Genomic DNA, 23622 nt, shown 5'->3' on the forward strand with positions numbered 1-23622 from the left:
TTTGCACAGTCTCTCCCTTTCTCTCACAAAGCAAACTGTACAATTACCTTCTCCAGACCACCAGTACAGTGACATACGGGGCAGGGGCTTTCTCTTTGCTCTCTGCTTTGAAAAGCACCTAACAGTGGAGGTCCTGGTCCCTGACGGGGCTATAGCTCGATGCTAATACAAATAACACAATACTGTGACCCGCAGCCCATTACACAGCGACACAGCTCTGCTTACCTACCGCCCCCGAGTTCCTTGCCAGACACTGTACCTAGCGACACAGCCACACATCCCCTGGACCGGCCCTAGAGCCCCCCAGCTAGCGGCTCAGCCTCAGACTAACACAGAACCAGCGCCACGTGCAGAAGCTCAAACTCACGGCTGAGTGACTCATAGCCACTAGCAGCGCTCCGCGCCCAGGGCGCTACGGCTGCTGTGTCCTCATTGGTGGGTGGGCGTGGCACGTGACACAAAGACGGGGCGCTGCGCGGTGGTTGGTAGGTAGCGGCACGTGCTGCGGCTGCTGAGTGGAAGAAGCCTCGTTGTGGGGGCGCGCCCCCTTTGTGGCGCGTGACGGCTGGTGCGGCGTGGAGCTGAGGAGGTGAGAGGGAGCGGGGCGGCTGCCGCCTGCTCTCCCGCCACGCCGGGGTGGGGTCGATGGCTTCCCTATGCAGCGCTGGCCTAAGGCAGCGGGCGGCGTTTGGGTGGGAAGCCCCGCGGAAGGGAGCTGGGCGGCGGCCCGCCCGGGCCAGCAACTAGTGGGAAGTCCGGAGGGAGAGACTAGAAAACATGGGGCTCCGCGAGAAGAGCTTGTTGGGGACGTGGATCGGCCGGGAAGGGCAATTCCGGGTTGGAGGAGGTGTGGGACTCGTGCGGTGCTGCGGGTGTTGGAGGGTCTGGGCTTTACAGGCTCTTCCAGTCCTGATTCGGCTCAAGGACTTCGCGGCCACTTTGTCGGCTCTGCCTGGCCGCGGCAGCTTCCCGTGGCCGCCAGTAACAAGGTCTTGCCCTCTCCGCGCAGATTGAGAGCCTGCAGCATGGGAGATGAGGACTGGGACGCCGAGATCCAGGACCGCATGGCATCCTTCGTACCAGACTTCCAGCAGCTGGTACGAGACCATGAAATTGGGGCAAAGGGAGGCTGGGGCACGGTTACACTTCATAGGGTGACCAGATGTCCCGATTTTATAGGGACAGTCCTGATATTTGGAGTTTTTTCTTATATAGGCTCCTATTACCTCCCTCCCCCTGTCCTGATTTTTCACACTTGCTGTCTGGTCACTCTACTTCAGCATGCCCTGCACAAGTTCTTTTTAACCTAAACCCTGGCCCGGGAGAGACAAACACGATCCCATATGCCTCTTCCCTTGCATTGGAGTGATAGATTGGTGGTAGACGACTGTGTTAGAGGCCAAGGTTTTATGGAACAACAAAGGAGTATTTATCTAGATTTCCTAAGTGTGTGTCAGTAGGGAGAGACTGTTTCTAATCTTTATACCATGTTCACCATGACTTGTGTAAATAAAATACTCTTATCCTTCTAGTCTCAGAAGTGCTGAGAAAATGTTCCTGCTGAGCAGATCAAGTTCTTTCCCCTTGATGTCTGTTGGATTCCTGTCTCTTTAACAACTTGACTTTGTCTATAAGCAGAGTACCTACCTAATCCTGCTCCCTCAATCCTTTGTTTTAGTTCCTCTGTTCTTTCTTGCGATGGCCTTCCCAATCATACCAGTTTACTGTTCCCTTCATTTCTGATTTTCAGCTTTTTCTCCAGGGATGTTTACTTCTGTACTTGGAACAGTCTCTTTTTCCATCCACCACAAGTGTCTTCTTTCTTTGTTGTAAACCCACTTTTCCCAGACGTCCTTACCTTCATTTTTGTCATTCATTCTCACACTGTCCATTACTTCAATCATTGAATTTTGTCGTTTCAAATTTTCACTGTATGCTTACAGCACTTGGACACCATACTGATGAGTAGGGCCCTACCAAATTCACAGTCCATTTTGGTCAGTTTCACAGTCATAGGATTTAAAAAATAGTAAATTTCATGATTTCAGCTATTTAAATCTGAAGTTTCACAGAGTTGTAATTGTAGGGATCCTGACCAAAGGAGTTTTTTTTTTGGGGGGGGGGGTCACAAGCTTATTGTGTGTTTGTTTGGGGGGGGGGTTGTGGTACTGCTATCCTTATTTCTGCACTGCTGGTGGTGGTGGTGCTGCCTTCAGAGCTGGGCGTCTGGAGAGCGGTGGCTTCTGGCCTGGAGCCCAGCTTTGAAGGCAGAGCTGCTGCCAGCAGCACCGTAGAAGTAAGGATGGAATGGAATGGTATGGTATTGCCTTACTTCTGCACTGCTGCTTAGTCTGCAGCCACCACTCTTCAGCTGCCCAGTCTCCCCAGTGAAATCTATATAGTATAGGGCATCGTTTCCCAAACTTTTTTGGCCACGGAACACTTTTTAGGCTATTACGGAATACATATAATATTATTTTGTAGTCGTTTTGTTTTCAAATAAAAAATTGCGTTATTTATGTTAAAATACATTGTATTTTATAAAACAAAGCAAAAATACAAATTTAAAATAACTTGAACTAACAATTTCTAACTGGAAAGCGCGTACAAAGTAGTACAAAAATCATGTGCAAGAGTCAAAATTAAAAACAGTGTTCTACTTAAAAAACCCTGTTTTTATATATACCCAAAGACCAAACAAATTAGATTTTTACTAGGAAAATCTATTTTTATAAATAGAAATACAAATTTGGATTTAATGGGATTAGTGTTTCTGCATTTTTCTATCACAAATTCGCTTAATATTAGGAATAATGCTGGAAAGTTGAATCCTCATGTCAGGCGCAGCATCAAGTCTATTCCTATAATTGGTTTTCGTTGCAGTATAATACGAAAATCCCGTCTCTCACAAATAAGTTGTAGCAAAAGGAAGGAGCACTCGAACTGCACGTTTAGCCATATTAGGGTACTCTTCTATTAGGCTGCTCCAAAAATTATTCAGCGGAAGATCCTTAAACTTTTGTTTCAAATCAGAGGCAGAAATTAAGTCAATTAGGCTTTCATAATCGTGCGCAGTAAAGCTGACTGGTTTGGCTGTAATTACAAACGGATTTCGAACCCAAGCATTATCATCAGTAGTTGTAGGAAAATATTCTAATAAAAAGGCCTGCAAGTCACGCTAGTGCTGTAAAATGGTGCTGGAAACTTCTTCATGGACTGTAGAATTTATTTCAGTCAGAAATTCATGTACTGTAGGGAAGCAGTCGAAGTTATTCTGTTCTACAGAAGATGCCCAGAATTCCAGTTTCTTTTTTAACGACGAAATTTTATCCATTGTAGTAAAAATGGTCACATTCTTTCCTTGCAGCGACAGATTAATTTCATTTAATTTTGCAAAAATATCTGCAAGATACGCAAGTCTCATTAGCCATGAGGAATTTGTCAGACATTCATTAAATTTTCATCCTGAATTATCTGAAGTGAAGAATACCACTACGAAGCTCAAAAAGCCTCACAAGCACTTTTCCTCTGGATAGGCACCTCACTTCCGTATGTAAAAGAAGCACTTTGTGCTGACTACCCATTTCCTCACACAAAATTTTAAATAACCTGGATTGAAGTGGTTGAGATTTGACAAAATTGATAATTTGTACTGCTTCATTGACCATAATTTTCAGATAGGCTGGTATTTTTTTAACTGCAAGTTCTTGTCTGTGTAGAACACAATGGCTCTAGTGCTTTCTGGTGCCACACTTATGATTCGCGTTACAGCTCCTTTCATCTTCCCGAGCACCGTCAGTACATACATCAATACATTTTCCCCAACTAATTTCATGCTGTCCGATAAAATTGTTGATGCAGTTGAATATTTCTTCTCCAGTTGTGTTGCTTTGCAGAGATTCATATTAGAGCAGGTCCTCTTCAATAATATTATTAAATCTATATCGGACAAATACTAGTAGCACAGCAAGTCCTGAAACATTAGTGGACTCATCTAGCTGCAATGAATACTCATGGCAAATTTGCAGTCGGCAAACTAGCTCTTTTTCTATGTCATTGACAAGATCTTTAATACGGTGTGCAATGGTATTATTTGACAACTGCATCAATTTTTTTACCAGACTGCTCGCTCAACATGCACGTTACAATATCTTTCACGCAAGGCTTGATAAGCATTTCTCCAATAGTGTGAGCTTCTCCGGCAAGCGCTATACGGTAACTTAATCAATAAGATGCCTCTGTTGCACTTTTGTTGTCTGTTTTAGCAATTTTAATCATTGAAAGTTTACAATTTCCAAGTGAGCCTCGCTTCCTCTTGAAAAAACGTATATCTTTGTCTTTGTATTCAGCATGTTTGGTTTCCAAATGCCTACAAAGTTTAGCAGGAGCCAATGAACTGTTTGCTAGTATTTTGTTGCACACGACGCACTGCGCATCAGGAACATCTTTATTTCCAACACATGTAAAACCGAAAGACAAATAACTTTCATCATACTTTCGTTTTGGTATTTTAACACCTGCTGCTTCTTGTTTTTTGATATACTTCGGTGGAAATTCTTTCACCTTGGATAACTCATTAGTACCAACAGTTTTTTTGGCAACAAAAGACTGCGATTGTTCATCCTCACTTTGAAGTGTCACAATATTTTGCTCGTTTATTTTGGCCACAGTTGGAGTACCAGAAGAACTTGCTTTTCATTTCAAAGTTCCTTCTTTTAGCCACAAATCCATGGTGATTAGGTTTAGTAACAATATTTAGAAATACTGATTTTTGTCAAATTTTGTTTGTCACAAATATTTATATTGTTTTGAGCGAAGCTAGTTTAGTTGTGCTTATCGCACACACGGTAAAGACCCGTAGGTTTGAACGTGTTGAGGAATGTTATATTCAACATGGCGTAAAGAGAATGGTGTGTGCATACCACTGCAGTTCGCGCAGCCTCGAGCTGAAGGGGTATGACGTCACTAACTGAAACATGCCCAAAAGGGGTAGACGTCAACATGCTTGCGTGCCACGTTCTCTTTACGCCATGATATTCAATACGAGATCCATCAATAACCGGAAAAAGAGTTTTATGTTAAATTAGTCATTCAAAAAGAGTTGTAAACTACGCTTCAAATATGCCAAATTTAAAATTAAAAAAAATTTAAAGACCCTTTTTTAAAATTATGATTCTTTCACGGAACACCTATTCACACCGTGCGGAACACCAGTGTTCCGCGGAACACAGTTTGGGAAACACTAGGCTCTCATGCTCTCTAATGAGAGATGTGCGTGTCTTTTGAGTGGTTGTGGCTGCCTTCTCTCATATCTCCTCGAGACAGAAAGGTGGAAGGCAGAAATCTCCCACATCATGGTTAGAGGTTGCATATGTTATGTGTATGAGTCAAGGTCCATGTCAGAAAAGTATCCTCCTTCCCTCCTCTCACCCTCCATGGAGTTGTCTGGCTGTACACTGGGGCTTTTCAAGGCACTACCTTGCTGGCTCCTAATCTTCAGCTTAGAGGGAAGGAGGATATTTTTCTGACATGGACCTTGACTCATACACAAACTTGGCTTTTTGTTCAGGAGTATGTTTTGTCCTGCAATGTAATGTAATGTGAGCCTCTGAAGCGCTCACAAGATCCTGGTGGGTATGAGTGCAGCTCTTGGTTACTAAAAATAAAATGGTTTTTTATCTGAATGATCTACTCATAAAATCTCTAAACTGACAATCTGCCTTGTGAGCAGTTTAAGGATAGTATCTCTTTTATCTTACCTAAACTTTCAGTCAGGACAAGTGAGTTAATTCCAGATCAACAGATGGTTCTTCTAGAATTCGTCTTTGACATTTCCATCAGAGCAGTTTTCTCTTTTCAGGAGACAGGAAAAAGTCATCAATCTAGTGAATGACGCTCAGGGGAAGACAGATCTCATGAATTACACAAATGCACCGCTTCTCACTTCATAAAATTAGTGCTTTGGGTTAAACACTCCTGATGTCCCCTGTCTGTACAGCTTCCAGTTAGAGGGGCTACAAATGTTAATTTATTTCAGTTCTGTGGTCAGGCAGTACTTCTGGTGAGAACTTCCAGAGAATTTATTGAAAAGTATGCCATTGTAAGAACTCCAATGTGAACGATATTGGGGATTTTTGTGCTTGAAGGAACAACTCCTATTTAGATATGTTCATGGGAAATGGTCCAGACCCAAAAGAAAGATGCACCTCAACCTCCTCCAGCTTAAAGCTGTGAGTGTTCAAGGATGTGGTGTCAAAGCATGGTTCTCCGAATCTGATTTGGCACAGTGTGATGGTTTTATGTGGTTTTACCAGAGGGTACTGGGAGCATAACTTTAGCCAGAAAGTTGAATGTTTTAAAATATTCAAGTAAGAATCTCAGAGCCTTAGGCTTGGTCTACACTTACCCCCCAATTCGAACTAAGGTACGCAACTTCAGCTACGTGAATAACGTAGCTGAAGTTCGAAGTACCTTAGTTCGAACTTACCTTGGTCCACACGCGGCAGGCAGGCTCCCCCGTCGACGCCGCGGTTCCCCCGTCGACGCCGCGGTACTCCTCTCGTCTAGCTGGAGTACCGCAGTCGACGCCGATCACTTCCTGGTTCGACTTATCGCGTCCAGACAAGACGCGATAAGTCGAACCCAGAACTTCGATTCCCAGCCGCCGAACTAGCGGCTGGGTGTAGACATACCCTTAGAAGCAACACACCAGGCTCTTAGAAAATCTCCTTTTTTGTTCAGTAAGGTCTCAGATCTCGAAATGTAATATCCTTGCTGTTCTAACTTGCTTAAATTTGTGCTTGCAGTGAAACACTTAACTGATCTGTTCAATATTTTACTTCAGTGTTTTCTCTATAGATCTGTAAATCATTGTACAGGTGAAAATATAAACAGCTAAAGACAGCTGATGAGAAGTGTTGTTCAACACTTGCTGTATTCAGTGAAAAAAAAATTGTATGAAATTTACCATACACTGGCTCTGCAACAGCATTATGTGCAAATTTAAAAATTCAGCCTTCTCTTTAACCAGGATTACATGAAAAATATTAATTCATACATTAAATGGGGTAAAGCTAAGGTTATCAAAGGAACTGACTTTACTATACACATTCTACTCCTGGGGGAATTCTGCGCCAAAATATTAAAAATTCTGCGCACAATATTTTAATATTCTGCAAATTTTATTTGTCAAAATAGCACTATATAATCACGCCAGTTTTAATTATTTTGGTAATTCATTTCAAAATATCTGTCAGCAAGTATGTCTCTAACAATACAGAGAGACACACAAATTCCCCCAAAAATAGAGAGTTAAAGAAACCCTACGACAATCCAGTTCCTGTTTCTCTGCGCCCGCGCCCCCCCCGAGCCTAGTTCGGGGTCCAGACACTCACACCCCTTCTCCCTCAGAGCCCAGCCACGCCCCCCCCCAGCCCAGACAGTCACGTCTCCTAACCCCCAGAGGCCAGCTGCAGGCCCCACTGGCCCAGACACACTCTTCCCCCCCCCCCCCCCCCGAGCGCAGCTTGCGTGCGCCCTCCTCCCCAGGGATCCAGAGGGAGAAACAGCTTATTTGGTGGGGTCCCAAGCTTGCACGGAGTTTCCTGTGTGCTGCCACCGCCTCCTTCCTTAAGGGTGTGCTGGGAACTGCAGCTGCTGGGAACCCTCCAGTTCCCTCCCACTCCCCCTGGCCTTGTCATCTATTTGCAAGCTGGGCTCTGCTGGGTCCACTTCGTGGTGGCCAACAGGTCTGCCGCCCATTTCTGTGGGGGGAAAAAAGGAAATTCTGCATGCACAACTTTAATTTCTGCAAAATTCTGCATTGCGCAGTGGTGCAGAATTCCCCCAGGAGTAATTTGACATTCAAAGTAGCAATTACATCTTAAATTTGTTTTGCTTTAGTGGTCAGCAGTATGTCTGCTTTGAGAAGGGTTAGATGATATGGTAGAAAAGCAGGGAGGATAAAATGGATGTTGAAAATAGTCTAATTTAATTTTAAAAATTTTGTTTATAAAAATGATTTTAAAATTTAATTGAAATTATGGTAACTTGGGTTAAGGCCTAAATTTACTATAATATACTAAAATAATTTGTATTAAAAATATATTAAGCAGAACATATTTGCTGCTGAAGTTTTAAAGAGGGCCAAACCTCTAAGCTGGTGAAGTGTTAAACCAGCTTTTGACAGCATTAGTCTCTTCTGCAAGTGCAGAAATATTTTCTTCATTTCAGTTTATGCAACGAGTTCAGTTCAATGACTAGTTTGAGAAACTGGGAGTTGAAGGGAAAAAAGGACAAAAGCTTGTTTTCCTTTTTCAGTCTATGGATAAAAACAAGGTGTGAGATGATGAGATCTATTGGTTCTAAAATCTTGAAGGACACGATGAACAGAAACAGTTGAGTTTACTAACTACAGTTAATACTTCCTTGTTTTAATAAATCAGTTAACTTTAAATATATTTTGATAATTTCTCTTAGGTATTCAGCACACTTAAGGCAGTTTTATTTAATACAAAAATTAAAATGCTGTTTGTCCATTTGTGAGTTTCAGTTTCCATCCAAATACAGCTTAACGCAAATCATAAATAAAAAAATTAATCAGGTAAACAAGAAATGCATCATTCACCATTTTCTAACAATGATATAAAAACTAAGATTCTGAATAAATGTATGTTAAGCTATATAATTGATTAAATGTGTATTGAATGTGTATAGATGTAATACCAAATTTTGTGTAAAGGCTATATGTAGTTGCCAGTCAACATGTTTAATATGGTTACTGACCAATCAATTTTTCTTTAGGAAAAATAACTAAAAATATGAAGGTGAAACAAGATTAATATTAAATCAAGGTTTCCTGCTTGCTGATATAAATCATCATTAAACTCTGTAATTTAGATTGCTTTGACTTAAATCAATCCACCTTGTAAAACAAACAAACCAACCCCAATCCTGCAAATAGTCTATTCTATCACTGCCACTGTTAACATTGTTGGAACTGCACCGTGCTTGACAAGAGGTAGTATAATTAGAGAATTCTCAGTGGAGTATACAGACAGTGGTGATATCACAGAAATCAAGAGTGAATGTTAAAGGATTAATTGGATTTTTGGTTAGCTGGTTTGTTTTAGCAAACATTTAGTTTGGATTAAAAAATGTGTTAAATGTTCAACAGCTCTGCTGTTTCAATTAAATTGTTAAAGCTCACAATACACATACTTCCATGATGATCTCCAGCAGAACCAGAGAAGATCAAGCATAACGTTCCTAATCTGTCTAAAGAGTAAAAGTAAGAACTTCCTTCACGTTCATTTAAAAAAAAAAAAAAAAGAAAACCCAAACAACTTTCAGACTTTTGTGCATCAAAAAAACAGTAAAGGCCCATTTAAAAACAAATAAAATTGAAGCACTTGTTCCGGGGAATTGACAGTATTCCTGTGTTAAAGGGACATGTTAAAAATAAATATGCATTTTGGCAGCCCCCAAAATTTGGGTGGTGTACATTGTGTCCTGGAAGTGTGTGAAAAGTAAAATGTTGCTCAGTTTAATCGTTTAGCAACTGTAGAAGATAAAGATTTTGAAAGAGATGTTAATAGGTTTAGCATATATTAATGCAGAACATTTTGACTCGAAACATGGTTTTGTTAAACAAAAGAGCATTTATAATATTTACTCTTGGTGTAACCTCCTCATTGATAGATGCATTTGCAACTGAAGTTTTTTTTTTTTTGCTTGGTCCAGAACTGTTATAATAGGTCTAATGTGTCTTGCTGTCTGTTGTAGGATAACTTTTCTGGAAGAGCAAATGACCCCTCATTTAGTTGCAATCAAAGCAGAAATTCAGCAGGTATGTGTTACGGAATTTCTAATGGTAAGCACTTGTGTTTTAGATCACTTGAGTGGCTTAAGAGATGCAGGAGGTTTTCAGCCATACAATCCTATGAGTGTATTTAGTACATGATAATATAGTAAAGAAAATTCAGTATAAACCAGCCATTCTTCTGTAATTTTGCAAACTTATGATCTGTTTTCTAAAGAATATAAACAGACGCAGTGAGGTTGGGTTGGTTCTTTCTTTCCTTAAGAGCTGAAATTAAAGGAAACATCAATATTTGTCAGTGTTTATTCTATAATACATAAAATAGGGGATGACTTTGGAAGTTTAAAGAACTGCTTGTAAACGTTGTAACATATTGGGGATTAATCAGTATAAATTCATGTTTCCCATTTTGGAACTTACACATTTAACACTATTGCAAAGAGAAACCAACTTAAAAATTGCATTTCACTCTGTTACACTAGACAGTAAAAACAAGTAATGTCCAAGATTGGTTTAAGTGAAAGAGTAGAGAAAAATATTTATTTTTCAGTTTGTGCATATTGCGCATTTTAGAATTTCCCCCAAAGCAACAGCTAAGCACCTAATTAACTACTGCCGGTAGCAAAAGGATGCACAGAGATAAACTTAGTCTGAAATGCCTAAGTCTGTAAGGCACTGTACATAGTACACCTCTACCCCGATATAACGCGACCCGATATAACACAAATTCTGATATAACGCGGTAAAGCAGTGCTCCGGGGGGGGCGGCGGGGCTGCGCACTCCGGCGGATCAAAGCAAGTTCGATATAACGTGGTTTCACCTATAATGCGGTAAGATTTTTTTGGCTCCCGAGGACAGCGCTATATCGAGGTAGAGGTGTAGCTTAAAATACTTTAACAGAAGTAACATTATTTAAGCATTAATTGTGCTTGCCTGACTTCCTAAAAAACTTTACATCGTTATTCAAGAAATCTCATTTGAACCCTACAAGAAGAGTTGATGGTATAACTTTTGAAAATTGCATAGTAAAAGCTGTTCACTAGTATGGTCTAGTACAAGTCTCAACCATTTTTCAGTATTGTGTCAATTTGTGCTTAGCATGTGGAATTTTCAGAAGCACCTGACTAACTTAGGAGCCCAATGTTCTCATTGAAAAGCAACAGGATTTAAAAACTTCTGAAAATTGTACTAGCATGTAACAATACTGAACAGACAAGGAATGACAATAGGTATAGAGAATTAATATCGGAGGGTAACATGTAGGTCAGGACTCGTTAGGGTATGTCTATACTGCAATTAGATGCCTGTGTTTGGTCCATGCCAGCTGAGTCAGACTCACGGGGCTTAGGCTGGAACCTTGGCTCTGGGGCCCTGTAAGGTAGGAGAGTCCCAGAGCCTGGGCTGCAGCCCGAGCCTGGAAATCTACTCTGCAATTAAACTGCCCTGCAGCCTGAGCCCAGTGAGTCAGGCTATCCTCTCTATCCTCATTTTGTAAATCCTTGCCTCTTTTCAAAATGCCTAAAAGTAGAAATTAAACATTTTGACTCAACATGTTTTAGATTTCTTGATTTGCCAAAAATTTCAGAAAATGTTTATTTTAACCCAAAATAATGTTTTTTCAATTTTGCAAAATGGCTAGTAACCTGAAAAATCCATTATTTGCCCAGCTCTAGTTCAGATCTCATTAAAGGGGTCAGAGGTTCTATTACCATAGTACCTAGGCGCTCTAATCATAGACCAGGACCTTACTGTGTATAAACACAGAATAGAGATGGTCCTTGCCCCATAGAGCTTACAGGCTAAGTATAAGCCAAAAGATGGATACAGACAGGCTAACTGGAGTATGATAAAAGAATGGGGAGTATAATCATACAGTATTAGTCAGCATGGCAGGCAGTAGCATCAGTGCACTAATGGCTTAACATTTTTTTGTAGGCATCATGGCAAAGGAAAGTTTTAAGAAGGACAGGGCTGTCATGGCAAAGTACCTAAAGATACACTGCAGGACTGGCACTACTTTCATTGACTGTTCAGTCCTCTTCCCCTGTTTTCATCAGCATTTCTGGTTATTTCCTTTGGCTGCTGGCTGTTAGGAAATGAACAAGGTATACCCCTCAGGGCAAGGTTGTGTCAGATCCCAGCCACCTTCCAAACTCTTTTCAGAGTCTTCTCTTGAGATTTATGGGAAATGGTCTTGGCCCTGCTAAAATGTAGGAGATAGAGCAGTGGTGCCAGAACCATACAAAGGGGATGAAGTTTTGTTTCTGGTATTTTCTTCTTCTGAAGGAAAAAAGTCTTGCATATTATTTTCAACCTCTACAAGATGAGTAGATATCTAAAAAAGTTATTTGTGGTTTCTAAAGCTCTCAAGCTGTGTTTGCATCCAGTCCTGCTGTGACCTCATTTAAAAGCTGCGACAGTGACTTGTGGCAACATCCTAAATGGAAGGACAAACAACAATAGATGTGCAACTAGGGTCCTTGATTTCAAAGGGGCAAACTTTAAAACATTAAGGGAATTTGTTAGGGAAGAGGACTGGACTGAAGAACTCAAGGATCTGAATGTGGAGGGGGCTTGGAAGTGAAAGTTGTAGAAATTATCTGAAGCTTGCATCCCAAGCAAGAGGAAAAATTTGTAGGGAAGGGTTGCAGACAAGCAAGCATCTCAAACAGGTGATTGAGAAAGCAGAAAGCCTCTAAGGAATGGAAGATGGGGTGGATCAGCAAGAAAAGATGCTACTTCTAGTGCTTGTTCATGTCCATTCCAATCAGGTGTGTGAGTGCCGCATGCACGGTCGTTAGAAAATTTTCCCTTAGCAGTTGCCATTGGGTCAGTTTTGGAGTCCCCTGGGGTCGTGCCTTCATGGCGCTCAATATATGACCCAGCCTCCCGCCCCGCCTCCCCCCATGAAGTTCCTTCTTACCGTCCGTGACGGCCAATGGAACTGCGTTTGCTTGCCTTTTAGCTTTCTTCTTTAGTCTAGTTTGTTTCAGTTAGTAGTTTTAGTTTTGTGTATATAGTGTCCCTGCCAGCAGGTAGGGGATCTTGGGGGGACAACTACTGCACTGGTGGGGTGCAAAATAAACTTTAGTAAGAAAATGCAAACACAGGGAAAATTCAATAGTGAGGGGTATGGGGTTTGTTAAAGTAGACAATTGGGGTGTGGTTTCAATAGTGGGGTACAATACAGTTGGTAACCAATTAACACTGAAGTATAAATGTAACAGGTAGCTAACAATTTCTATGTAAAGAGTGTGTCACAGCAGCATATAACCGACTAACAGTATGGGTAAAATGTGTTAAATAACCAACAACTTTAGGTAAAAATGTGTCACAGTGGTGTAAATGTAAAATGTGAGGTGTGTTAGAAAGAAAAGGGGTAACCAGTGGGGTTTTATGCTAGAAAGAGAGAGAGCAGACAGGCTGTAAGTTTAAACAGCAGAGAGGAAGAGAGAGAGAGAGAAAGAAAGTGGTAGAGACGTGAGGTTGGGGGATGGGGGAAGAGGAGCACGTGGTGGAGGGAGATTTAAACTCAGGGAGACACAGAACAGACAGGCTGCAAGTTTAAACAGCAGAGAGACAATTATACAAAACACAGCAAAATCTTATCTACGATTTAACTTAACCAAAACTACACAAATTAGCAAGTAACAAAACACAATGCAACAATTCTTTAAGCCTAACTTACAGGGTACAATGCAAGCAATTTTCTAAACCTAACTTAACTACAGCTATGCAAAATGAAATTACAACTTATCTAGACTAAAGGACAAAATCTAACCTAATGGGTGCACCTTATACTAGGGGTAGTTCCAGAGGGCAGAGTGGTGTGTGCCCAGGATACAGCTCCAAGGGGGGAGGGGGATTTAACTAGTGGTGGCTGCAAGCGGGGGGGGGGGGGGGGGGGGGTGGCTGCAAGCTGGCAGCCCAGGATACAGTCCAGGAAGGCACAGGCTTATTTCTAGCAGCAAAGGCGCTGCAAAGCAAGAAACAGATTACAGATACAGACCAAGGAGTTTAAGAGAGGTTTTAAGACACAGACCAAGGTTTAGCTTGAGTCTGTGTGCTGGGGAAACAGAGCCAGCAGCTAAAGTAATAAAAGTGTAGAAAGTTTCACAGAGGGATTTTTACCAGTCCCCAAGTCAGCAGCAAAGGCAGAAGCAGCAACAACATCAGAAGAAGCAAGGAGGGCTCGGTACGGTCTTGATAATCAGGAGGTCTCTCGGGCAGCAATTCGTTCTTCGTGGGGGGGGGGGGTTAAAAACGGGGGTACGCTCAAAAATAAAACAAGAGCGGAGAAAGGACCCCCCAGAACCCCTGGCTGATCAGACGAGGTAGCAATGCAGGAACCTTTCTGATGTTTGTTTCAAAAATGCCTGTTCTTAAAGGCAATCTCAGGCAGTTTCCCCACCAGTAATCCTGATAGGCTCCTTCTGTCACAGGGGAGGAGATACAGGGAAAAACTGCAGGTGAGCATAGAGACGTGCCTGGGCAGAGTCCTGGACCATAGGCGTGAGTTCCCACCTCAGGACTCAAAAGCACATTAGGTCTTGCAGCTCTGGACATTGCCTACCCTACACCGAGCCCAGGTTTAACAAGGTGATAACAGGACCAACCCTTTGAACAGGGCAGTGGTCCCACTTAGCACGCAGCACAAGTGGCCATCCCTTTGAGAAGGGCAATGGCACTTGGTAAACAACTTAAGGGGCCCTCCCTTTGAGAAGGGCAGTGGCCCTGGTAAACAATTTAACAGCCAGGGAGGGGCGGCCACAGGAGGAGAACAAAAACAAAATGGAGTAAGGGGACAGCTGTAAGAAACAATGGAATAGGGGGAAAGCTGTAACAGACACATAGTAGTTTGGGTTAGGGTGCAGGGTCCTCCCCTATCTCTTACCTCCCCTCGGCTCCGGGGCATGCCTCGGGGCCAAGGATTTAAATCTTGTGGGACACGCGGTAAGCCCATGCCAACAGGTGACCCCCACGACATGTGCCTGAAGTGTCTGGGGGAAGAGCACCAGACAGGTGCAAAATCTGCTGGTCTTTCCTCCCTAGGACAAAGAAAGAGAAGGGTTTTTGTCTGAAACAACTTCTGATGGAGTCCGCTCTCGATCCACAGCCTGCCAGGGAGCGCCGGGATCTGGCACCGAGCGTGTTGGTGCGGAGCGTTCCGGCCTCAGTGTGCGACATGGCACTGAGGAAAGACTCTGATTCAAGAGACTCTCGGCACTGGTGCTCGCTGGCACTGCAAGTGGCGCAGACAATCAGGCACCGCTCGCACTCACTGGTGCCGCACAAGCGGCACAAGAAGATGGACAGGGGTCATTCCTGGGTGTTGAAGGCAGCGCCAGGCACAACAGCAGTACGTCCCATGAAGGAGCACTCAGCGCCCAAGGACCAGGAGTTGGCACCGTTGACTTCGGTTCCCCGGAGGGGACTGTTGAGCCTGGTGCCCAGCGACTCCCCGGACAGACAGTGCCAGGTGGAGGAGTTGGAGTCCCCCTCTATCCCAGACACTTTTGAAGCCGCCAGTGACCTAATAGCAATGACGGCCCCACAACCTCTGGTTATAAGGGACAAGCTTCTGGTGCTGCTGCGTGTGGCGCCATCTAGAGGCAAGCCAGCCATGATGCGGTGATCACCTTCTCTGACATGGCACCGTTCCCCTTGGCACCACTTGAGTTCACCATCGCCGAGGCACCATTCTCCAGCTCGGGACCCCGTGCAGGGTTCCACGGCTCGGTCCCCGGTGGAGCAGCACCGGTCCTAGCTCAGTACTGCTTGGTGCTGCCATGGTCATCACGATCTAGATCAGTGTTGTCTGACTCGGGCGGGGACTTACTTTATTCACGCCGCAGCAGGCACAGGTCAGATTGGCACAGAAGTGAGGCATGCATGTTTCCACAATGGCCCTTTTGGACTCCCTGGGCTTATCACCAGGCCCAGGGCTCATTTTCCAGGGGCTCTCGGTTAGTAGTCTTAGAAGCCCGAGCACCCCGGCCCCATAAAGATAGCCCGGCACCTTGGGATTGGAATCGACTCCAGCACAGGGTCCACAGCCTGTCTAGGACACAGTTGAAACAACCGTGGCAACAGCCCTGACAGCCGGCCAAACTACCATTGCCGTGACAACTGTCAGCGCAGAGCCCACAGGCACTGACCAGGAGGACACTAGAGAGCTGGATGGTGAGGAGGACCCGGTACCGCCTCTAGCCTCCTCAACTTTGTCCCCGGACGAGGCGGTTGCAGGGACTTCGGCCTCAGGACCTCCTCCAATAGACCACCGCACACACCAGGACCTCTTGCGCAGAATCACCCGTAAGATGGGATTGCAGGCAGAAGAGGTTATCGAGCCAGAGGACCCCATGGTTGATATCCTGACTCCGGAGGGTCCCTCCAGGGTAGCTCTGCCCCTAATTAAAATTATACAGAGCAATATCAAAACGCTATAGCAGACACTGGAATCGATCCCGCCTATGACGAGGGACGTGAAGCGCAAGTACTTTGTCCCATCCAAGGGATACGAGTATTTGTTCTCGCACCTGCAGCCCTGCTCCCAAGTAGTGACCACGGTCAATGAGGAGGAGAGGCAGGGCCAACAAGGACTGACTCTTAAATCCAAGGAGTTTAAAAAACTAGACCTTTTTGGTAGAAAAGTTTACTCAACGGGTGGCCTGCACCTGAGAATAGCTAACCACCAAGCTGTCCTCAGCAGATACAACTTCAACTCATGGGCCTCCATGTTGAAGTTCAAGGAGCTAATTCCATCAGACTCCAGGGCTGAATTCATGGCCATTATTGACGAGATTAGTGCCACCGCCTTCCCTTCTCTTCAAGCCTCCCTTGATGCGGCGGACTCTGCCGCCCACACCCTCTCATCAGGGTTAGCCATGAGAAGGGGTTCATGGCTGCAGGCGTATGGGTTGCCCCCCCGAAGTGCAGCAAACCCTTCAGGACCTGCCGTTTGAGGGCACGGTCATTCTTGGAGCAGACGGACTCCAAGCTGCACAGCCTGAAAGATTCCCAGGTGACCATGAAGTCACTGGGTATGCACACCCCTGCAACCCAGTGTAAACACTTCAAACTGCAGCCTCAACAGCAGTGGTCGTACCCTTCTTGACCCACACAGGACTTCTATAGAAAGAGGAGTAGGAATGGCAGGCGCAGACCGTCTCACCCCCAGTCAGGTCAGGGCCAGGGCCCGACCAAACCTTTGTCAGGCTCAAAGTAGGCCTTTTGAAGGTGCATCCGAGAACAGTGTACCTGCCACTACACCGGATCCTTCCCTGTGCTTCATGAATCTATCCCACTTGGTCCCAAATAACATTGGACCGCTGGGTCCTTCACGCGGTAGAGGTGGGATATTCTCTCCAATTCTGCTCCTCCCCTCTCTCCCACTCCCTTTCCCCATCCTTCTTCAGGGACCCTTCTCATGAACAACTCCTTATCCAGAAGGTGCAGTCAATTGCTCCTCACCATAGGGGCAGTGGAGGAGGTTCCTTGGGAGCTAAGGAACAGAGGATTCTACTCTTGTTATTTCCTAATCCCCAAAGCAAAGGGGAGTCTCAGTCCCATTTTAGACGTGCGAGGACTCAACCAGTTCTTGGTCAAGCTGAAGTTCCGCATGGTCTCCCTGAGCACAAGCATCCCGTCCTTAGATCCGGGAGACTGGTACACCGCCCTCGACATGAAGGACGCGTATTTTCACATATCCATTCGGCCTGAGCACAGACGATTTCTGCAGTTTGTGGCCGACCATGAACATTATCAGTTCACTGTTCCGTTTATTGATGGGCCCCCAGGTGTTCACCGCGTGCATGTCGGTGGTCGTAGCCTTTCTTTGCGGGAGGCAGATACAGGTTTATCCCTTCCTTGACGACTGGCTGTTACGGGGGCGCTACAGGGAGCAGGTGGAGTCTCAAGTCCGACTAGTGTGAGCTAATTTTGAGAGACTGGGACGACTCCTCAACATGAACAAGTCGACCTTGTCACCGACCCAAAGAACAGAATTCACTGGGGCAGTGCTGGACTTAATACAAGCAAGGGCGTTCCTGCTAGAGACCCGATTCCAAGCAATGACAGACATGATCCAAAGCCTCAGGTGATACCCCACCACAACAGCAAGAGGATGCATGAGTCTCCTTGGCCACATGGAAGCCTGCACTTACGTGGTCCAAGAAGCGTGGCTCGCTTTGACCTATCGCCCAGGGCGCGACAGCCTGGAGTCAGTGGTGTCTGTGCCAGAGCACATAATCAAGTCCCTCTGTTGGTGGCTCAACCCTCGGACAGTCTGCGAAAGGAGTTCCCTTCCACAGCCCAAAACCCTCTCTGTCCCCAGTAACAGACACGTCAGCTCTGGGTTGGGGGGATCACCTGGGAGATCTCCGAACACAAGGCCTATGGTCGTAGGATGAGCTCTTACTCCATATCAATATCAAGGAACTCAGAGTAGTGTGCCTAGCCTGCCAGACCTTCCTGTCCCGACTACAAGGCTAGTGCATGGCAGTGATGTCCGACAACACCACTGCCATGTTTTACATCAACAAACAGGGCAGAGCCCGTTCCTCCCCCGTGTTGGGAAGCCATCAACTATGGGAGTTCTGCATAGCCCACTCCATTCACCTGGAGGTGTCGTATCTCCCAGGAGTGCAGAATGAACTAGCAGATCACCTCAGCAGGAGGTTCCGCAACCACAAGTGGTCCATCCGTCCAGATGTCATACATTCCATTTTCCAAAGGTGGAGGTTTCCCCAGGTAGATCTGTTTGCAACAGAAAGTGCCCAGTGTTCTGCTTCTTCTGGAAACACAGCCCGGGCTCGATCTTGAACGCATTCATGCTACCCTGGGGGGACTGCCTCATGTATGTCTTTCCACCGGTCCCACTCGTACACAAGGTACTGCTCAAGATCTGCAGAGACAAGGCAGAGCCGTTGGCCCCAGCGTGACTCCACCAACATTGGTACACCACGCTTCTGGAGCTGTTCGGGACACCCTAATTCTGCTACCGCTTTACCCAGATCTCATCACCCAGGACCACAGTCGCCTTCACCACCCAGACTTCCAGTCCCTCTATTTCATGGCTTGGAAGCTTCATGGTTAAACCCACTGAGACTCCTGTGCTTGGAACCGGTAAGGGAGATTCTGCTCGGCAGCAGAAAACTATCCACCAGGACCACTTATCTAGCTAAGTGGAAGAGATTCACTTGCTGGTGTGTCAAGCATCGCACACCTCCGCTCCAGGTGCCTATACCACTCGTCCTGGAGTACCTCCTACATCTGAAACAGGGCCTGGCAGGGTCATCAGGGTACACCTCGCTGCTATCTCAACTTGCGGAACTCTGTGCCAGAGGATGATGTGGAGGCCAAGACTATAACAGGGTTCAAAAAAGAACTAGATACATTTGTGGAGGATAGGTCCATCAATGGCTATTAGCCAGGATGGGCAGGGATGGCGTCCCTAGCCTCTGTTTGCCAGAAGCTGGGAATGAGTGACAGGGAATGGATCACTTGATTATTTGTTCTGTTCATTCCCTCTGGGGCACCTGGCATTGGCCACTGTGGGAAGACAGGATACTGGGCTAGATGGACCTTCAGTCTGACCCAGTATGGCTGTTCTTATGTTCTTGTTCTTCTTGTGGCAGTTGTCAGTTTTCTCAGTCTTTTTCAAACAGTATGGGGAAGAGAAACATTTCCAAGACATCTTGAGAGAGATTGGAATAGATGTAATAGCTTAAACAATTTCTTAAGTTGCATTCCGTTTAATAAGTGGAACCATGTTATAATTCAGACTAGTGAAATGAGAAACCTGGACAAAACAAAATTTAACAGCTGCAATAGTCTGTAGTGAAGACCCTAAGATTTCATTACTTCCGCAGCATGTAGTGATTCTTTTTTGCATATGTACACTGTTACTGTAAAGCTAAACTACTAATGGAAAAAGTACATCTTATAATGCAATCTCTCCATATATTAAATTGGGGGAGAGGGATAGCTCAGTGGTTTGAGCATTGGCCTGCTAAACCCAGGGTTGTGAGTTCAATCCTTGAGGGGGACACCTAGGAATCTGGGGCAAAAATGAGTACTTGGTCCTGCTAGTGAAGGCAGGGGGCTGGACTCAATGACCTTTCACAGTCCCTTCCAGTTCTATGAGATAGGTATATCTCCATACATTTTTATTAGCTTTTTTTATGCTTGCTTGTGGTTTAAAGCATGCAGTGAGTCTCCATTCTGTTAAAGAAGTAGCGAGATTTTTGTTCTGCTTTATTTTTATTTCTTTTGAATCATTATGTACAGATCCATACAAGATTTCTTTAGAAAATATTTTGCAATAATTACACCAATAACATTATACTTTATATCATTATATCATAAATTATCCGCCCTATCCCTACTCTAAGGCAATATATATTAGGAGCAGTGTTTCAGGTAATTAATAAAAGCACCAAAACACCTAGTGATAGGGCAGCTTAACACATAACAGAATGCAGTTTTTAATGCTCTGGTTATGTGCATTTTGCATCTTTTAAAATTAAGAAGAAAAAAAAAACTTCTAAGAACAGACTATGGGTCTATCTGGTCTGGTTTTCTATATCAAAAGTGATCTGTTTGATGCCTCACAAAACCAAAATCTGAGACCTAGCCCATTATACATTACTATATTGTGACACAAGTGAAGGGAGGCGTTTCCTCTTAGCATGGCTAGTAACTACCGGTAGATTATTTCTTGAGTTGAGGGTTGATATCTCTCTAATGGCTGTAGGTATAGCTTAGTCTTAACTTGGATATTTTGAAATAGAAAAACTTAATGTATTGAAATCTGAATCAATAATTCTTTTTGTTTTTCCCCCCAGATGCTGGTGTGGGACGTAACAGAAGTCAACACATGCGGGGTGGCTTTGGTACTGGAAGGAGTTTTGGGAATAGAGGTAGTTTTGTATTATCTAATGTTCGTTTAAAGTCCTGTTGTATTCACGTAAATTCTTAATTTGTAATTGTCAGGGTATACCACCCGAAATCTGAACTCTGGGGTACAGGTGTGGGGACCCGTATGGAAGACCCCCTAAGCTTATTTTCTACCAGCTTAGGTTAAAACTCTTCTAAGGCACAGTCTTCTGCCTTGGACAGATATTGCTGCCACCACCAAGTGATTTTCACAAATATTCAGGGAAGGGTCACTTGGAATCCCTATCCCCCCAAAATATCCCCCAAGCCTCTTTACCCCCTTTCCTGGGGAGGCTTGAGAATAAAATACTAACCAGTTGCCTTAGCAATGTGAGCACAGACCAACCCCTTGTCTAAGGACTTTGGAATCAAAGGATTCTTTAAAAGAAGGTAAATTTTATTAAAAAAGAAACAAACGTGAAAACTCAGGCTTTAGGGATTAAACACCAAAAATAACTTTCTTGGGGTTCAGTTTAAAGTTTACAAGCAAAACAAAAGCACCTGGGGTTAGCACAGAGGAATCCACAAATCAAAACAACCAAAAAGGTTTCTAATCACATCTGTCTTAACTTTTCCTGTGCTACTTGCATATCTGGGGTTCCAAATTAGGAGTTTCTAAGTATGATGCTGCTGATTTCCCATACCTGGCTTAAAGTTTAGAGCTTGTTGCTGCCTTCCCCTCTCTCCAGCCCAAGAGACAAAGATATCATTGAATGTTGCTACTGATGTCTGTGTGAAATAGTTGTAGCTTAATGTGAAAACATTTTGAGAACTTTAATTACCTTGATTTTGTCACAAGACAAAATGTATCTGCTTCCTTCGTTTGCTTCACTTTTCAAGTAGGTTAATTTAATATTTCTTTCTGTCAGAGTAATACAGCTCTCAGATACTTCATTTACACTCGTTGCTATTAAAAATTGGTTGCAATGTCGGGTATTCACTGTACTTTGTATGGAAAGGTACTGCTAACACTGCAGTATGTTTTATTACTCTGTCCCACCTTCCTGGCTGTCCCTCACATTGTGATGCTGATGTCAAGCTGCAAACCTCTGACAGGCACTGCACTTATGCAGACATCCACAGGCAGGGACACACCCAGCTGAGTTACATGAATGACCTCCCAGCCACTCATGAACCAACAATAGAGAGGCGCTGGCCAATTCCCCCCCCCAGCTCCCTGGTCTTGCACTCCAGGGCTATACTGTCTTACCCTACTCAAGGCTCCCTTGGGCAGTGGAAGTTCATTAAGTAGTTTGCCACTCCCTCACTGTGGAGAGGACACACACTAGCCTTTGTAAACTGAGTTGAGATTTCCCAAGCACTTCAACCAAAACACGCTGTTTTAGGTAAAATATAAAACAGATTTATTAACTATAGAAAGATTTTAAGTTATTGGCATAAAGTTCAGAGATGTTACCTTTAAGAAAATAAGAAGTAATCATGCTTTCTAAATCCTAAACTTTTAGTCTACGCAAGAGTTGAATCGAACCGCTTTTCTCACCTTGACAGATGTTACAAAGCAGATTACAGTTTCTCAATAAACAGGCTGGAACTAACTTCCAGCCTGGGACCACCTTTCCCCTGTTCAAGGTCTTTTTCTTCCAGACCTTCCTCCAGGCCTTGAAATGGAGGGGGGAAAGAGGCTAAGTGTTGTCACTTCCCCTCTTTCATATTTTCTTCCAGCTTGCTGGAAAGATCTTTGCTCTGATGGCGGATCAGGCAGTCCCGATTGGTCAAGCAGTCTCCATTGCATATGTGCTTTCTCTGAGAAGTCTCAGGGATGGCCACTGGGAGAGGATTCCCTTTAATGGGCTATCAGCATATTTCTGGCTGGTTCTTTGTTGCAATTGAAAGGTTGGCTGTGGGCATTTCCCAACCTGACAACATATTTCAGTAACATACATGGCAATTTGGCTTCATAACGTCATGTATAATGAAAGCACATGTAATCCAACAGGATATTAATGTGCAACAGATCAAGACTTTTAAAATGATGCCTCACATGGCATACTTTGTACAAAATATATCATAATTATATGACAGTGGTGAATACGGAGGTTTCAGGGTTCTACTTTGAGGTACAGAGCGTCACGTGTGCATTGGGGCTATATTGGATACTCCCTCAAATGCTTTTGTGCTAACTGGTGTCTAGTAAAAGCTGGGAATCTTAGTGTGGAGGAAAGGTGCTTGAAGTAGCAATAAGCTAATAGAATAGCTAGCTAGGATAGGGCTAAGTGGTAAAAGAAGGGAAGCTGGTGTCTGATGTGGAGGAGATAGGGAGTCAATGGAAGGATTCAGAAGAGGGTGGCGTAGCCAGGAAGAGAATAATGGCAATTTTTTAAATGTGGAGACAAGGTTGCAGTACTCAGGGATGGATTAGGAGTCCAGGCATAAGACGATGACATGGGCGAGAGTTTTGGTCATATGGAGAGAGGAAAGTACTTTGATGTGTTTGTTTCCTTTTTATTAGGTGTATGGGCATCAACTGACTGTTAAATGCGTATGTAGCATATGTCTTGGATCTTTTGTAAGAGAGAGCTGTAGAGAGAGGGTGCAACATTAAAGTTGACACCCATAATGTGGGCCTGGATGACTGGATTGAGGGTGTCAGTGATGTAGAGGCTGAGTTGAAAGACTCATGAGGAGATGTCAGAAAGACAAGCCAAAATGTGAATTTGGCCAAAGGGAGGACGGTTCCAGGGTAGAGATAGATTTGAGGGATCAGTGTACAGAGAATGGGTAACGTCGATAAGATGTATATGGTTTAGATAGAGAAGAGAACCAAGGATGGAACCCTATCAGGGATGAGGTGTGTGGTGTTGTTTTTGTTGTTGTTGTTTGTTTTTTGTAATGCTGCATTTTC

At 44.2% G+C, this 23622-nt stretch overlaps 1 protein-coding gene across 1 annotated transcript in view; it reads left to right on the top strand.

The window, feature by feature from the left end:
- Positions 1 to 1025: 1025 nt before the first annotated feature.
- Positions 1026 to 23622, top strand: part of DDX4 (DEAD-box helicase 4) — a 98471-nt gene continuing 75874 nt past the window's right edge. The window contains exons 1-3 of the mRNA XM_065406277.1: positions 1026 to 1097; positions 9784 to 9847; positions 20669 to 20743. Coding sequence (XP_065262349.1) covers positions 1026 to 1097; positions 9784 to 9847; positions 20669 to 20743 — 211 coding nt within the window. The remainder of the gene's footprint in view (positions 1098 to 9783; positions 9848 to 20668; positions 20744 to 23622) is intronic.

Source organism: Emys orbicularis, chromosome 6 (assembly GCF_028017835.1).
Source record: "Emys orbicularis isolate rEmyOrb1 chromosome 6, rEmyOrb1.hap1, whole genome shotgun sequence".
In the NCBI taxonomy this organism is placed as follows: Eukaryota; Metazoa; Chordata; order Testudines; family Emydidae; genus Emys; species Emys orbicularis.